Source organism: Pelodiscus sinensis, chromosome 30 (genome assembly GCF_049634645.1).
Source record: "Pelodiscus sinensis isolate JC-2024 chromosome 30, ASM4963464v1, whole genome shotgun sequence".
NCBI lineage: Eukaryota > Metazoa > Chordata > Testudines > Trionychidae > Pelodiscus > Pelodiscus sinensis.
In genome coordinates this window covers 11,244,712-11,262,490 of record NC_134740.1, presented here as the reverse complement: position 1 = coordinate 11,262,490, position 17,779 = coordinate 11,244,712, and the positions used below count along the sequence as shown (strand labels likewise).

General features: G+C 49.4%; 2 protein-coding genes across 2 annotated transcripts; one reads left to right on the top strand and one right to left on the bottom strand.

The window, feature by feature from the left end:
- The first annotated feature begins 7,040 nt into the window (after positions 1-7,040).
- LOC102449663 (olfactory receptor 14A16-like) lies at positions 7,041-7,976 on the top strand. Its single transcript, XM_075912278.1, has one exon. The coding sequence runs from the start codon at positions 7,041-7,043 to the stop codon at positions 7,974-7,976; it is 936 nt and encodes a 311-aa protein (XP_075768393.1).
- Positions 7,977-15,252: 7,276 nt separating this feature from the next.
- Positions 15,253-16,224, bottom strand: LOC102449430 (olfactory receptor 6B1-like). Its single transcript, XM_006117222.2, has one exon. It carries the CDS (start codon positions 16,222-16,224, stop codon positions 15,253-15,255), a length of 972 nt encoding a protein of 323 aa, XP_006117284.2.
- Between the last annotated feature and the right edge of the window lie 1,555 nt (positions 16,225-17,779).

The window sequence follows — 17,779 nt, the reverse complement described above, 5'->3', positions numbered from 1 at the left end:
CTCAGGCTAGCCGAGGGCTGTGCTTAAAGGGATCCGATCCACACCCCGGACAGACCGTTCTCAGAGTTCCCTGATCGCTTGTCTAACTCAATGAGGGACAGCAAAGCAGTCCTGTCTTGGAGTGCCCTGAGTGCCCACACTCGGCACATTACAGCACTCGGCCATCAGCCCGGCTGCACTTGCCACAGGCTGCCATCCAGGGTTCTGAATTGGGGGGCTGTCAGGATCCAGGAGGCCCTGCAGGAGAGCTTCCACCCCGAGGAGCCCGCAGAGCCACCCCAGTCCTCCCCATCAGGGGCTCGTACCCCATTCCTCCCTCACCTCCTTCCACTTACCCCTCCTTAGCCCCCCTTCCTGATGTAAAAAATAAAGGTCACATGTTCAAAAATAGAAACTCTCTTTATTTAACAAAACTGGGTGGGGATTAACCTCTGGGGAGACTGGGAAAAGGAGGTGGGAGAGGGGAAGAGAGAGGGTGTGAGAGGGGAGGCAGAAACCTGGGAGGAGGGAGCTGGAAGGGGGAAGCCAGGGGAAGTATCAAACTATGGTACGCCATATCTTCAGTACTGTGTACAGATGTGGTCCCCTCACCCCAGAAAAGATATTTTGGCCTTGGAAAAGGTTCAGGAGAGGGCAACTAAAATGATCAGGGGTTTGGAACAGGTCCCATATAAACAGAGGCAAACGTGTTCCTGGGTGGCCAGGCTGGCAGCTCTCCTGCCCTAGACAGCCACTTTCCTGTGCCTAGTGCGGAGGTCATGGACGAGGTCCACGATCTCCGCACTAGACCAGGTGGGTGCCCGCCTCTTATGGCCCCGGACAGGCTCCTGGGAGCCACCAGCCTGGTCCCGGGAAGAGGCGGAGGGCTGGGTGGCAGCGGTGTCTGGCTTGAGCTATGCCAGGTGCAGGGTCTGCTGTCTGGGTGCTGGCAGGCTTGCGCCTGGCACAGGCACCGTAGCCAGCCCGTGCCCCTTTAAGGGCTCCGGGGATGGGAGGGGGGCAGAAGAGTTTCCCTGGCTTGGCCCAGAGTGGCCACCAGGGAAAGCTGGGGAGGGCTAGCCTCCCACTAGTTCGAATTAAGTGGCTACACAGCTCTTAATTCAAACTGGTTAATTCGAACTAGGCGTTAGTCCTCGTACAATGAGGTTTACCTAGTTCGAATTAAGCGCTCCGCTAGTTCCAATTAAGTACAAACTAGCAGTTTGTATGTGTAGCAACTATTAAAGTTAATTCGAACTTACGGCTGTTAGTTCGAATTAACTTTGTAGTGTAGACATACCCAGAGTGGTCAAACACTGGGATAAGTTGCCTGGGGAGGTTGTGGAATCTCCATCACTGGAGATACTGAAGAGCAGGTTGGACAGACACGTGTCAGGGCTGATCTAGATGGTGCTTGGTCCTGCCGTGAGGACAGTAGACTTGACTTGACGTCCTTTCAGGTTTCCACCTAGTTCTATGCGTGTAGGATTACATTTCACCGAAGTCCTTGAGTTAAGCCCAATGCAATCTGAGAAATGAACACTTTTCTGCCTTCAGTAGACGGAAGAATTCTGTACCATATGCAGAGAACAGGAGAGATTAAGGCACCGTCAATGCTCAATACCCATCGACAGCACAGAATGGACTAGTTGAGGGAGACCCAGCTGGTCCCAGCAGAAGGCTCTTTAGAAGAAAGCCTTGTTCGTATTTGGACCTTCCCCTCCCATCTACACAACGTTTTGGGTAGAACTTCACGTGAAATCTTGAACCAAAGAAATGCATTTGTGGGCTGAAGAAGGATACTTCTGTGTTTGCACACGTGCACCCAGGACATATCAACCATGTGGCGGCTTTTTTAAATGACTCAAGAAAATCCAAATTGGAAGAGTTATTGAACCCAATCCTTTCTAAGAAAGAAAGAAAGAAAGAAAGAAAGAAAGAAAGAAAGAAAGAAAGAAAGAAAGAAAGAAAGAAAGAAAGAAAGAAAGAAAGAAAGAAAGAAAGAAAGGGAATTGTCTTTCACTCAGCAGAAGTTGAAAATCAGACCCCAAATCTTTCAGCACCCGGCTCTCCCCGAAGTGCTGTCTGCAGGGGAGTGGATCCGTGTTTAGCCATTGAAAGTTTCACTCTGGTGATGAACCCCCTGGGGAAGTTTCTCAGAGGGCACAGGCAGGGGAGGAACGTTTCTCTTTGGCTTCAACTCCCAGGCACAGACCACCCTTCCTCAAGTGCCAAAGGCCACTGGCCCCTCTGGGCACAGGCTGCATGGTTCTGTCTGTGTCGAACCTGCTTAGAAGATGACCTGGAACTGCCAGCCTGTCGCCTCCGGCCCCTACGTCGCAGGGTCCACCCCCGAGCCTGCCCCGTGGTGGGGCCTCTGGTGGCTGCTCCCCAGAGCTGCTGATGCAACGTGGAGATGGGGGAGGAGGGGTTGGCTCACTGTGAGATAATTAGGCAGCGTTGACGAAGCACCAGGCTGCTCCAGGCAGCGAAGGGACCGGAGCCCTCGGCTGCTCTAGACCAGGCCGGGCTGTGACTATCCATCGAATCCAGCCCAGCCAGGATCCCCTCCCCGCACAAACCGGGATCAGCTCCAGAGCCGGAAAGGACTTTAGTCCCACATCCCTGGTACTTCCCCTCCCACCCAGCCTGTCCGCGGGGGTGCAGGGAGCCCGTCTCAGGAGCAGGTCCCCATCTGGCAGGGGCTGCCAGAGACCCAGCCATGCCAGGAGACACGGAAGATGCACAAAGCAGCGAGGGACCAGGGCTGAGGACTCTGGACTTGTAAATGCCTCCCACGCCCGGACACCTCCCCACGACCGGCCCGGTGAGTTTGGCGATGGGATGTGGGGAGGGGTTCACATGCTGGGTACATGGTGTGACTCTGTCTGGAAGGGAAGCTCGGGGTGACCTGCGATCGCACACCCGGCACGGCACGGGGTGTCCTCTTCCCCAGCCAGGGCAAAATGGGCTTTTCGTGGAAATCGTGGAACCGATCGCACTCAGTCTCAGTCCGTGAAACGCCACCGGCGTCAGCCGACAAGTGCGGAACACTCAGTTAGATTTATTAGAAACTGGGGACAGTTTTGGGTGAGGGGCAGCCTACACAGGAAGGACGGGCTCCACCTAAACCAGGGTGGATCCAGACTGCCGGCACTAAACATTCAGAAGGTCGTAGAGTAGTTTTTAAACTAAGAGATGGGGGAAAGCTGCTTGGTGTGGAGGAGCATGTGGATCGGACAGAGACGTCTCTTAGAGGAGTCCATTGATGGAGATTCTCTAGGTGTTAGTCGGAAAGAGAGGAGGGGAGATGATAAAGTATGGGCCAGATCAGACAAGAAACAGTCACAAATACAAGAGTCTAATACATCGGGGAAGGGCAGAAAAATAAACAGTGGCAAGTTAAAGAGCTTCAGCACAAATGCTAGAAGTCTAAGTAATAAGATGGGTGAACTCGAGTACCTCGTATTAAAGGAGGAGTTTGACATAATAGGCATCACAGAAACCAGGTGGAATCAGGACAATCAGTGTGGGACACAATCATACCGGGCTATAAAATACATCAGAAGCACAGACCAGTTAGTCCGGGTGGCGGAGTGGCACTGTATGTGAAAGATAACGTAGAATCAAATAAAGTAAATATCTTAAATTCATCAAACATGTTCCATAGAATCGCTATGGATAGTAAATCCCTTCTCTGATAAGAAGATAGCAGTAGGGATCTATTATCGACCACCTGACCAGGACAGCGATAGTGACGTTGAAATGCTGAGGGAGATTAGAGAGGCTATAAACATAAACAACTCAATAATAATGGGGGATTTCAATTATCCCCATATTGACTGGGGACTTGTCACCTCCGGAGGAGATGCTGAGATAAAATTTCTCAATGCCTTAAATGACTGCTCCTTGGAGCAGCTGGTACAGAAACCCACAAGCGGAGAGGCAATTCTCAATTTAGTCCTGAGTGGAGCACAGGATCTGGTCCACAAGGGAACTATTACAGGACCACTTGGGAGTAGTGACCATAATATAATAACATTTGCAAAATACAGGACTATGTAGCACTTTAAAGACTAACAAGATGGTTTATTAGGTGATGAGCTTTCGTGGGCCAGACCCACTTCCTCAGATCCTCAGATGTTACTATAATAACTTTTAACATTCCTGTGGTGGGAAGAACACCTCAGCAGTCCAACACTCTGGCATTTAATTTCAAAAAGGGGAATTATGTAAAAATGAGGAGGTTTGTTTCACAGAAATTAAAAGGTTCAGTAACCAGAGTAAAATCCCTGCAAGCTGCACGGTAACTTTTTAAAGACACCATAATAGAGGCCCAACTTAAATGTATACCCCGAATTAAAAACATAGTCAGAGACCTAAAAAAGAGCCACCGTGGCTTAACAACCATGTAAAAGAAGTAGTGAGAGATAAAAAGGCATCTTTGAACAAGTGGAAGTCCAATCCTAGTGAGGTAAATAGAAAGGAACATAAACACTGTCAAATTAAGTGTAAAAATGTCATAAGAAAAGCTAAAAATGATTTTGAGGAACAGCTAGCTAAAAACCTCGAAAAGTAATAGCAAAATGTTTTCTAAGTCCACTAGAAGCAGGAAGCCTGCTAAAAAACCAGTGGGGTCCCTAGACGATCGAGATTCAAAAAGAGCAATCAAGGACGATAAAGCCATTGTGGAGAGACTAAATGATTTCGTTGCTTCAGTCTTCACGCCTGAGAATATGAGGGAGATTCCCAAACCTGCACCATTCTTTGTGGGTGATGAATCTGAGGAACTGCCCCGGACTGACGTGTCATTAGAGGACGTTTTGGAACAAATAGAAAAACTTAACTAACAAACCATCGGGACCGGATGGCATTCACCCAAGGGTTGTGAAAGAACTCAAATGAGAAATAGCGGACCTATTAACTGTGGTTTGTAACCTCTCCTTTAAATCAGTTTCTGGAAGACAGCTAACATAACGCCAATATTTAAAAAGGGCTCTAGAGACGACCCTGGCAATTACAGGCCAGTAAGTCTAATGTCAGTACCGGGCAAATTAGTTGAAACAACAGTAAAGAATAAAATTATCAGACACGAAGAAGAACATAATTTGTTGGGCCAAGTCAACATGGTTTCTGTAAAGGGAAATCATGTCTTACTAAGCTATTAGAGATCTTTGAAGGGGTCAACAAATATGAGGACAAGGGGGATGCAGTAGATACAGTATACTTAGATTTTCAGAAAGCCTTTAACAAAGTCCCTCACCAAAAAATGTAAATTAGGTTGTCGTGGGATACAAGGGAAGGTCCTTTCATGGATTGAGAACTGGTTAAAAGATAGGAAACTAAGGGCAGGAATAAATGGCACATTTTCATAATGGAGGGGGTAACTAGTGGTGTCCCCCAAGGGTCAGTCCTAAGACCAATCCCATTCAACTTATTCATAAACGATCTAGAGAAAGGGGTGAACAGTGAGGTGGCAAAGTTTGCAGACGATACTGAACTGTTCAAGATAGTCAAGACCAAAGCAGACTGTGAAGAACTTCAAAAAGATCTCACCAAACTGAGTGATTGGGCAACACAATGGCAAATGAACTTTAACGTGGGTAAGTGTAAAGTAATGCACATTGGAAAAACTAACCCCAACTATACATACAATATAATAGGGGCTAATTTAGCTACAACTAATCAGGAAAGAGATCTGGGAGTTATCATGGATAGTTCTCTGAAAACGGCCACGTAGTGTGCAGAGGCAGTCAAAAAAGCAAATAGGATGCTACGAATTATTTAAAAAGAGATAGAAAATAAGACGAAGAATATCTCACTGCCCCTATATAAAATGACGGTATGTCCACATCTTGAATACTACGTACAGATGTGGTCTCCTCACCTCAAAAAAGACAATTAGGCATTAGAAAAGGATCAGAAAAGAGCAACTAAAATGATGAGGGGTTTGGAACGAATCCCCTATGAGGAGAGGCTAAAGAGACTGGGACTTTTCCGTTTAGAAATGAGGAGACTGAGGGGGGATATGATAGAGGTCTATAAAATCACAAGTGGTATGGTGAAGATGAATGAAGAAAAGTTATTCACTTGTTCCCACACTAGAAGAACTAGAGGACACCAAAAGTAATTAATGGGGAGCAGATTTAAAATTAATAAATAAAATTCTTCTGCACACAGCGCACTGTCAACCTGTGGAACTCCTTTCCGGAGGAGTCTCTGAAGGCTAGGACTATAACACAGTTTAAAGAGAAGCTAGATAAATTCATGGAGGTTAGGTCCATAAAAGGCTATTAGCCAGGGCAGAAGGAATGCTGCCCCAGCCTCTGTTTGCCGAAGGCTGGAGAAGGATGGCAGGAGACAAACTGCTTCTTCTCACCGGTCCACCCCCTCTGGGGCACTTGGTACTGGTCACTGTCAGCAGACAGGCTACTGGGCTGGATGGACCTTTGCTCTGACCTAGTATGGCCATTCTCATGTTCTTCTGTTCTTATGATTTTATGAAAAAGCTGCAGAAACCTGTGGCCATAACGTTCCCCCGCTCCAGTGTCTGTGCCGAGTCCCCTCATGTGACGGTCCCCTCCCAGACACATGGGTCCCCAGGAAACCCCCTTTCCTTTGAAGAAATTCAAATGGGGCGATATGACCCCCTCCTGCCATGAGACGTTGGGATTGAAGCTGGCCCGGGCACACTGAGATTCTCCAGCAAGGGTCACAGCCGGAGGTTCGTGCCCGGAGGGGTTCCTCTCAGTCACAGCCATTGAGTTGGGATTTCACTTGACTCCCTGCTCCAACAGTATTTCAACCAGCCCCGTCCTGAGCCTCCCCCAGATCTTCACAGGGGCAGTCGGACACAGCTCCAGGGACTGTTTAGGAGCCAGGCCCAGAGACACCAGGAGGTAACTCACTGCCCCTCGGGAGGAGCTGGGACGGGTGCTTGGCATGGGGGACACCCACCGCATGAGAGGTTGGTGCGGGAATCCAGGCTGTTCCATGTCTCACTCTGATCCCCACCCCTTCTGTGTCCTCTGCAGCCACCACACTGGGAACTGAGGAAGAAAATGTCCAACGGAAGCACCGTGACCGAGTTCCTGCTCCGGGGGTTCTCTGATGTCCGGGAGCTGCAGGTTTTGCACTTTGTGGTGTTTCTAGTGATGTACCTGGCAGCCCTGGTGGGGAACCTTCTCATCATCATAGCCATCGTCCTTAACCATCATCTTCACACCCCCATGTACTTCTTTCTGGGGAACCTGTCTGTCCTGGACCTTGGCTCCATCTCTGTCAGCGTCCCGAAATCCATGTTCAACTCCCTCTTGGACACCAGGTCGATTTCCTACACTGCTTGTGTTGCCCAAGTCTTTCTCTATGTCGTCTTCACAACAACTGATTTTGCCCTTCTCACCGTTATGGCCTACGATCGACACGTCGCCATCTGCCGGCCGCTGCACTATGAGAGAGTGATGAACAGGAGACCTTGTATCCATATGGCCGTCAGTTCCTGGCTCGCTGCCATTGTCTACTCTGCCCTGCACACCGGGAACACCTTCCAGTTATCCTTCTGCCAATCCAACGTCATTGACCAGTTCTTCTGTGAAATCCCCCAGCTCCTCAAGCTGGCCTGCTCCAGCTCCTACTGTAGTGAAATTGGTGTTATTGGCTTTGGTGTCTTGTTATTTTTTACCTGCTTTCTCTTCATCATTGTGTCGTACGTCCAGATCTTCAGAGCGGTGCTGAGAATCCCCTCGGAGCAGGGCCGGCACAAAGCCTTCTCCACCTGCCTCCCCCACCTCACTGTGGTCTCCTTGTTCCTTTTCACTGTGTCCTTTGCCTACTTGAAGCCCTCCTCCAGCTCTCCGTCAGGACTGGATCTGGCGGTGGGTGTTCTCTACGCCGTGGTGCCTCCCATGCTGAATCCGGTCGTCTACAGCCTGAGGAACAAGGAGCTCAAAGCTGCCCTGAAGAAACTCTTTGTGGGGAGGTTATTCTCCAAGAATTGAAACGTCCTTCATTGGTTCTTGACTGTGATTTCCCCCTGTGTTTCCTTCTGATCATCTGGTCACCAAATAGCATCAATGAGACTGCAAGATGCAATTGGTTCATGAAGTAGGAAGATCCAGACTAAGCCCATTGAATGAAATCCTTGTTAGTTAGAGAGAGATCACTCCGGTGCGAGTGAGATCAGAGTCTACATGTGTTTCCATAAATCCTTCCACACATCTGTGGATTGTTTTATAAATTTACACTTGCAGACCCTGCATCCTACTCTGAGCGCAAGGCACCGAACCTCAACACCCAAATTACATCCCTAGAGAACCTGACGAAGTCGCCGCCTCTTCTCCTGGTTTTATGTAAAACTGGTGCCTGTAGAATGGGAGGTTTGGGTTGTGTTAGCTGGATGGTTTCTTCTTTTGTTTTCTTTCCGTTTGTTGATTGGTTGGTTGCTTTCCTGATTTGTTCTAGGTGAGTTTACTGGGGGTAGGCATTCAGGAGGTTGGAATATGTCTGATCCAGGAGGGGTATCCATTGATTATTGATTTGGGATGCTGTCTCCTCCATTCTTGACTGGGATTTTTGGGGGGCTGAGAAGTTTTGCTTTTCCCGCTGAGGATGAGTTGGATAGATGTCTGTGTGTGAAGGAGGGACGTTCCTAGTCCCCACTCACACAGTTATGCGATTGTGGAAGGGACTGCTCTATGCTATTTTAGATGTGGGAGGGGAGTTAGAGCCAGGTCTATGAATAAATAAACACAGTGTCATGCCTGTCCAGTGGAAAGATTGTTAGGAAGAGGAAGCTCTGGCCATGTCTCCTTCAGACACATTGAGGTCGGGTAATAAAACCAAGAGTGTGTCCCACCAAACTGTTGTTGTGTGTCACATTTTCTCAGCTGTTGCGCTTGGTTTTCCGTGTGGTGACCAAATTGTAGTGGATATGGGGGAGAACGTCTGGTCACTCAACTTTTCTGTGTTGGTGGCCCAGGCTGGTGTGGTAGGGAAAGGCGGTGCCAAAGCGGGGCAATCAGGTGAGTCTGCACGAAGAGAGGGGCAGGGTCATGGTGGGACCTGAGGGACCAGATGTGGAGTTGCAACCTGGTTAGCCCAACAGTTGGAATTCAGACTTTCACTTGGATGGGTTCGTTTGGATTTGGCAAATGAAGCCTCTCAGGGTATGTCTACACTACCCTACTAGTTCGAACTAGGAGGGTAATGTAGGCATACCGCACTTGCTAATGAAGCCCGGGATTTGAATTTCCCGGGCTTCATTTGCATAAAGTGGGTGCCACCATTTTTAAATCCCTGCTCGTTCGAACCCCGTGCCACGCGGCACGAACTAGGTAGTTCGGACTAGGCTTCCTAGTCTGAACTACCATTACTCCTCGAGGGCCCAGACGTGCAGTTCTAACCGGGCATCCCCAAGAGTTGGGATTCAGCCTTTTACTTGGAAGGGTGGTTTGGATTTGGCCACAGGGGCTGAGCCACACAAGCATTTCAGTGAGTCTAGATCGCAGAGATGGGAGAGAGGGGGAGAGGGGCTGAATCATAGAATCACAGAATCCCAGGGCTGGCAGAGACCTCAGGAGTCATCGAGTCCAGCCCCCTGCCCAAGGCAGGACCAACCCAACTCAATCATCCCAGCCAGGGCTTGGTCAAGCCGGGACTTAATCACCTCTAGGGATGGAGATTCCACCCCCTCCCTAGGGAACCCATTCCAGTGCTTCCCCACCCTCCTAGTGAAATAGTTTTTCCTAATATCCAACCTGGACCTTTCCCACCACAACTTGAGCCCATTGCTCCTCGTTCTGCCGTCTGCCACCAATGAGAACAGCCTCTCTCCAATCTCTTTCGAACCTCCCTTCTCAGGAAGTTGCAGGCTGCTCTCATATCCCCCCTCACTTGTCTCTTCTACAGACATAGGGTGCATCTACACAGCTATTTCGAGCCGTCCCTTACTCCACGTAGAATGAGGTTCATACGGATGGCAAAATTGCACATCTGCTATTTTTTGAAATAGCAGATGCATTGAGAAGACGTGAGGTAGCTATTTCGGGAAACCATAGGCATCCTGAAATAGCATTGTGGTGTAGACCTTTTTTTTAAGCAGCCGCACTCCTCCCACAAATCCCACTTTCCCCAGTTTGCCTGCTGCTGCACAGCTCTGCTAATGAGGTGGGCGGGACTTTCTTCACACCCATACAAGTGCGCCCCCTAGAGGAAACTCTGCACCCAAGTTTTTCTCTCTCGTTTTCACTCTTGCTGACCCTTATGGCGTACAACCGGTTACATCTGCTGCACAATATTCCACGAGGAGTAACAGTTAATGCGATCTAAGGAGTTAGTTCGAATTAACTTTCAACTGCTGCGTCTAGCCGTGGGCAGTTAGTTTGGACTAAGGGGGATTTAAAAATGGCAGCACCTGGGAACATGTTTAAATCCCAGGCTTCATTTGCAGCTCCGGTTGCCCTCATTTGCTTACCTAGCTCAAACTAACGAGCTAATGTAGACATACCCTGAAAGAAGTGGGCTTGTCTAGTTTGGAAAAAAGAAGACTGAGAGGAGACATGATAGCAGTTTTAAAATATCTAAAAGGGTGTTACAAGGAGGAGGGAGAAAATCTTGTTCTTTCTGGCCTCTGACGATAGAGCAAGAAGCAATGGACTTAAACTGTAGCAAGGGAGGTTTAGGTTGGATGCTAGGAAAAAGTTCCTAACTGTCAGGGTGGTGAAACACTGGAATAAATTGCCCAGGGAGGTTGTGGAATCCCCATCTGAGGAGATATTTAGGAGCAGGTTAGATAAATGTCTATCAGGGATGGTCTAGACAGTATTTGGTCCTTCCATGAGGGCAGGGGACTGAACTCGTTGACCTCTCAAGGTCCCTTCCAGTCCTAGTGTTCTGTGATTCTATGACATCACCTTGGGTTTTTAACCCCTTTAAATCTAACCCAGGGTATGTCTACACTACAGCACTAATTCGAACTAACTTAATTTGCATGCATAGACACTATGAAAGTTAATTCAAAGTACCGGCTGTTAGTTCGAATTAACTTTGTAGTGTAGACATACCCTCTGTTCATCCAAGTAAATCACTGAGCTGCTTTACAAAACCCTTCAGGGTATGTCTACACTACAGCACTAATTCGAACTAACTAAATTTGAATTACTTAATTCGAACTAAGCTAATTCGAACTAGTGCATCTAGATCTAAAAACTAGTTTGAATTAATGTTTTGCTAATTCGAACTAGCATGTCCACACTGAGTGGACAATGAACCGAGGTTAAGGATGGCCGGAAGCAGTGCCGGCAGGGCATCAGCTTAGGACTTAGAGAGTGGAGCTGCTGCCTCAGGCTAGCCGAGGGCTGTGCTTAAAGAGACCTGACCCCCACCCCGGACAGACAGTTCTCAGGGGTTCCCCGCTTGCAAAGCAGTCCTGGCTTGGAGTGCCCCGAGTGCCCAAACTCGGCACATCACAGCACTTGGCCATCAGCCCGGCTGCACTTGCCGCAGGCTCCAATCCAGGGGCAGATCAATTGGGGGGCTGCAGGAGAGCTTCCAACCCGAGGAGCCTGCAGAGCCAGCCCAGTCCTCCTCACTGGGGGCTTGTACCCCATTCCTCCCTCACCTCCTTCCACTTACCCCTCCCTAGCCCCCCTTCCTGATGTACAAAATAAAGGATACGTGTGTTCAAAAATAGGAACTCTCTTTATTGAACAAAACTTGGGGAGACTGGGAAAAGGAGGTGGGAGAGGGGAAGAGAGAGGGTGGGAGAGGGGAGGGCAACTAAAATGATCAGGGGTTTAGAACAGGTCCCATATGAAGAGAGGCTAAAGAGACTGGGACTTTTCAGCTTAGAAAAGAGGAGACTGAGGGGGGATATGATAGAGGTCTATAAAAGCATGAGTGGTGTGGAGAGGGTGCATACAGAAAAGTTCTTCATTAGTTCCCACAATAGAAGGACTAGAGGACACCAAATGAAATGAATGGACAGCAGGCTTCAAACTAATAACAGAAAGTTCTTCTTCACAAAACAAATAGTCAACCTGTAGAACTCCTTGCTGCAGGAGGCTGTGAAGGCTAGAACTATAGCAGAGTTTAAAGAGAAGTTAGATAAATTCATGGAGGTTGGGTCCATGAAGTGCTATTAGCCAGGGGGTAGAAATGGTGTCCCTGGCCTCTGTTTGTGGAAGGCTGAAGATGGATGGCAGAAGACAAATGGCTTGGTCATTGTCTTCAGTCCATCCCCTCCAGGGTTCCTAGGGTTGGCCGCTGTCGGCAGACAGGCTACTGGGCTAGATGGACCTTTGGTCTGACCCAGTACGGCCATTGTAAGCTCAGGGCTCAGGGTCGGGGGTCTCACTGGACCACCTTGATTTTCATGCAAACCTGCTCCTGGGTGGCCAGGCTGGCAGCTCTCCTGCCCTAGATGGCCACTTTCCTGTGCCTCGTGCGGAGGTCGTGGATGAGGTCCACGATGTCTGCACTAGCCCAGGTGGGCGCCCGCCTCTTGCGGACCCGGGCAGGCTCCCGGGAGCCACCAGCCTGGTCCTGGGAAGAGGGGGAGGGCTTGGTGGCAGCAGGTAGCTGGTTTGTGCTGTGCCAGGTGCAGGGTCTGCTGGCTGGGTGCTGGCAGGCTTGCACCTGGCACGGGCACCGTAGCCAGCCCGTGCCCCTTTAAGGGCTCCGGGGCCGGGAGGGGGGCAGAAGAGTTTCTCTGGTGGTGCCCAGAGTGGCCACCAGGGAAAGCTGGGGAGGGCTAGCCTCCCACTAGTTCGAATTAAGGGGCTACACAGCCCTTAATTCGAACTGCTTCATTCGAACTAGGCTTAGTCCTCGTAGAATGAGGTTTTCCTAGTTCAAATTAAGTGCTCCGCTAGTTCGAATTAAGTTCGAACTAGCGGTTTGTATGTGTAGTGCCTATCAAAGTTAATTCGAACTAAAGGCTGTTAGTTAGAATTAACTTTGTAGTGTAGACATACCCTCAGTGAAGTCCTAAACCTCACTTAGGCCTCTGAAAATCGAAGTCAAGGTCACTAGACTTAGCTGCACCCAAGGGGTGACCTTATCTTCTCCTTAGAATCCCAGGGCTAGAAGAGCCCTCAGGAGTCATCGAGTCCAGTCCTCTGTCCAAAGCAGGAGCAGCCCCAACTCAACATCCCAGCCAGGGCTTGGTCAAGCTGGGACAAGGGATGGAGAGTCCTTCCCCTCCCCCACTATAACGTGAGCCCACTGCTCCTTGTTCTGCCATCTGCTTTCCCTGTGAACAGCCGTGCACTGTTCTATTTTCTCGAGCTGGCCTGAGTTTTGCTGATGTCCACAGATTCCCTGTTGGCTTTTTCTCCTACTGTCCGTTGCCTCCCTGAAGGGACTGAGCATGGGGGGGAGCCCGGAAGGTGGAGAACTCATTGGCCAGGTCTCATGGCTCCCAACAGTGTTTGGCAGAAAACCAGCTGCCAGGCCCCCCAGAAAATGAGTCACCACCATGAGGTGAGAGGAACAAGTGGAAAATGCCTTTTGCCTGTGGCCGGACAAGGGATTCTTAGGACGGCGGTGAGCAGGGTCAGTAGAAATGGGGCAGGGCTTCTATGGAAGAGAATCTGAAAGTCACCAGTCACCCAAGGGAGGACACCGTAGGGTAGATTCATCACCGGGGTGAAAACATTACCGTAGTAATACAGGTGGAAACGCTCTTCTTCAGGACTCTCTTGTCCGGCATGACCACGGAGATTGCTAGGCCAGAGAGCTCCTGGACTATAGAGCTGGGGCCCATGGGACTGGTCACAGCAGCCCCGAGACACAGAGCCCTGGGGAGAAGAGTCCCAGTGGTCCTGGGGCAGAGGAGCCATGGTGGTGGGGCTGGCTGTGTTTGGCAGTGGCGAGGGTGCCCTGCCCAGCCTGCTGATGAACCAGGAAGAGCCCAGGGCCCATGCACAGGGGGGCATAATTGACCTCCCCTGGTCTGGCAAACTCCCTCCTTTGCGACTGGTCAGGTCCTGAGCGTGCTAGATGAAGAAGGTCCATCCTGTCGTGAGAAAGGCACTTTACCCAGTACTCATTCACAAGGGCTGAATTATACAGTGGCTGGCTTATAAATCCCAATCATGAGACGCTGCCTCTAGCAGCTAACATTCAGCTCCCCCTACCCCAAACAATCGCTTTTGGAACCAGCAGTGTGAACCGAATTACAGCGTGGTCTTTGCCATGTCTGGCTTCCTCTGTTCTCATTCCTTGAATCAGATCCTGTATGTTTCCTTGAATGGGAGGCTAGGGCACACGGTCTCCACAATGGGTAGAATTTGCAAAACCTCTGAGGCTTGCTCTACACTACAGGGGAAAGTCAACTTACAATATACAACTCCAGGTATGTTAATTGCATAACTGGAGTCGAAGTATCTTAAATCGCATTTTTGCACTGTCCACACAGCGGGAGGTCGACGGGGGAAAACACTCCCGTCCACTTCCGTTACTCCTCGTGAGGAGCAGGACTACTGATGTCAACAGAAGTGCCCTTTCAGTTCATGTTTGTGGGTCTTCACTAGACCCGCTATATTGAATACTAGAAGATCGACTTCCAGAGGGTCGGTCTTCTCCATAGTGTAGACAAGACCTTGAGCGACTCAGTTCAAAAGTGAACTAGGGCCTTGGAAATCTATGCTTCACTGCAAGTCCATGGGATTTCTGTTGCTAAGACATTTAGGCACTTCGATAATTTTACCCAATGTGCTTCCAAAGAACAGATCTTGGTATTTCACAAACACGGAATTGAGTAATATTTTCTCCACGCCTGTTTTTTTAACGTAACAATGTCATCTTGTTGCTGTTAGAAAGAGAAGCTTTAACAAAAATCAATTATAACACTTGTTGATTATTTGTTGATACCTAAGAATCCATTCGGTGACTCCTCAAACTTTCTAATCGTCACAAAAAGAGCACAGAGTAAGAAAATACAGTGTTCCCAGATCTAAAATGAGAGGGCATTTAGGAATCCAGGATACAAAGGGAAGACCAACTATTGTAACAAGCCCCCTATAGGAATCCCAAACCAGAACTCTACAAAATGTGTTTTCCCAACACTGCTAGAGCAGAAAAACAGATGAAATACGTAACCAGAATCCAGAACTTGGCTGTGTGGGGCACAGAGCACATGACAGTTATGTTTGCCATCAGGGCAGTAGCCGATAAGAACCGTGATATTTAATGGGAAAGTAGCCACCCCAAACTTAGTGTGCCCTCACATTCCCCATGACCTACAGATCGCCGTTGCTATTTCAGCCAGACCGGTCATGACTTCTGAATTCCCATGAGCACCATGAATCCATGGAGGATCTTTCTCAGTGCTTCCGTGACCTCTTTGTTTCTCAGGCTGTAGATGAGTGGATTGGCCAGGGGAGTGAGGACTGTGTAGCAGAGAGAGAGAACTTTATTGAGGTCCTTCAGCATGTGGTCCTCCGGTAAAATATAGACAACAGTGAGGGTCGAATAGAAAATGGTCACCACAATGAGGTGGGAGGAGCAGGTGGAAAAGGCCCTTTTCCTCCCGGTGTATGAAGGGATTTTCAGGATGGTAGTGATGATACAAATGTAGGACATCAGGGTCAGTAGAAATGGGAAAGGAACAACGATGGACGTGATTATGATACTCAGCCGTGTGATCAGGCTGGAGTTATCACAAGAACGTTCAATCAGTGGGTTGAAATCGCAGAAGAAATGATCGATTTCTTTGTGGCCACAGAATGCTGATTGGGACATCCAGCTGAAAGTCAAGGTACTCGCCACAAATGCCAATATCCACGACCAGGCTGCGAACCGGAGGCAGAACCTGCTGGTCATCAGTGCTGCATAACGCAGAGGTTTACAAATCGCTAGATACCGGTCGAAAGACATGGCTGCTAAGAGGTAGCACTCTGTACAGACCAAGAACCCAACACAATAAAACTGCACCATGCAGCCGGGGACGGAAACAGTCCCGTCCCCCGTCAGGAGACTGGCCAGCAGCCGGGGCAGGATGGCGGAGCTGTAGCAGGTCTCCAAGCAGGACAAGTTCCCCAGGAAGAAGTACATGGGGGTGTGGAGGCGCCGATCTGCCACCACTAACACCACGAGGAGGATGTTCCCAACCATGGTCACCACGTAGATCACTAGAAACACCAGGAAGAGAAGTGTTTGCAGTTCAGGATCATTCCCAAATCCCAAGAGGATGAATTCACCGATGACTGTTCGATTGGCCACTTCTGCTTTCTGCCTGAGGGTCATCTAGGTAAACAGAAAAATACAAAATGTCGGAGGTAGACTCGCAAAGGCAGAAGTGGGAAGCCCCGATGCAAGCCAGTGACTAAGGGCTGATTTCCCCAAGCCGCAAGGGCTTAAATCTGCAGGCAGGTGCCAATAGCAGTTACGACTGTTATCGAAATTGGTTAGGTTTGGGTGCCGAGGTGCCCTTGAAAACCTCACGAGGTGCCTAAAGACGCATGGCCCTACATGCCTGGCTGGATAAGGACATTAGCTAAGTGATACAGATAGCGGCTTCTCATTGTCCGCTCACCAGTGGGAAGTTTGGTACACCTGGCGGGAAGATGTCCGAGCAGCTAATGGGCGGAGGCAGAACTGTGAATGATGTGAGGAGGAAACACAGTTCCATAGATGTTAGGGATTTTTAGTTAATACAGCATATCGGGGTGAATTTCCAGGAGATCTAGAGAAGTGATTATTCCCCTTTATTCAGCTCTGGTGAGACATCTGGAGTGAATGATGTGAGGAGGAAACACAGTTCCATAAAGGTTAGAGATTTTTAGTTAATAACTGCATATCGGCAAACCAGTTCTGGATTCCTCGCCCCCCCACTATAGAAAGGATGTGGTCACAATGGACAGAGTCCAGTGGAGAGCAACCTGAATGATTAGGGGGCTGGATCACATGACCTACGAGGAGAGGCTGAGGGATTTGGGCTTATGTAGTCTGCAGAAGAGAAGAGTGAGGGGGGATTTGAGAGCAGACTTCAACTTCCTGAAGGGAGGTTCCAGAGAGGCTGTTCTCAGTGGTGACAGATGCAGAACGAGGAGCAATGGTCTCAAGTTGCAGTGTGGGTGGTCTAGGTTGGATATTAGGAAAAACTCTGTAGGAGGGTGGGGAAGCACTGGGATGGGTCCCTAGGGAGGGGATGGATTCTCCTACAGGTGTTTAAGTGATGGCTTGACCAAGCCCTGGCTGGGATGATTGAGTTGGTTGGTCCAGCCTTGGGCACGGGGCTGGACTCAATGACTCCTGAGGTCTCTTCCAACTCTATGATTCTATGAGTCTGCTCTTAATCCTAACCCTTTCCTAGATGCGCTGGGAACCTAAAAACCACTCCATGGGGGTCATTGATCAGTAACAAACTCGCTCCACCTAGCAAACTGCTTTGGTGGCATTTATCTACAAAGGACAGCAGAAGAAGTCTCCATTGCAAGCGTTTGTCATGAGCATGCCAAGCCATGGTGGATGTTTCAAGGCTGATGGGCTGATGGTATCAGGAAGCCACACTGGGTTCAAAACAGGGGAGTGACAAAATATCTAACAGCTCGCTGTGTCTGGAGAACCTTCACAGCTTCCTCACAGGAGGCAAACAGCCCCTTTCCCCAGAAAGTGTTTCTCATTTCCTTTGATAAAACGTTGGGGGAGAAACCCTTCCTACCTTCAGTCGTAACTGTGAAGCCCTGAGTCCCGTGTTCACGTGAAAGCAGCGAGTGTTCTCATGGCGGCCGGCTGTGGGAATTGTGAGCCAAGTTCCAACCTCCTTCCGCTGTCTTTTGTTATTGTCAGGCTGGTTGGA

What these genes read in the sequence shown, in the direction of transcription:
- LOC102449663 (XM_075912278.1), top strand. Translation starts at nt 7,041, where the DNA reads ATGTCCAACGGAAGCACCGTGACCGAGTTCCTGCTCCGGGGGTTCTCT.
- LOC102449430 (XM_006117222.2), bottom strand. Translation starts at nt 16,224, where the DNA reads ATGACCCTCAGGCAGAAAGCAGAAGTGGCCAATCGAACAGTCATCGGT.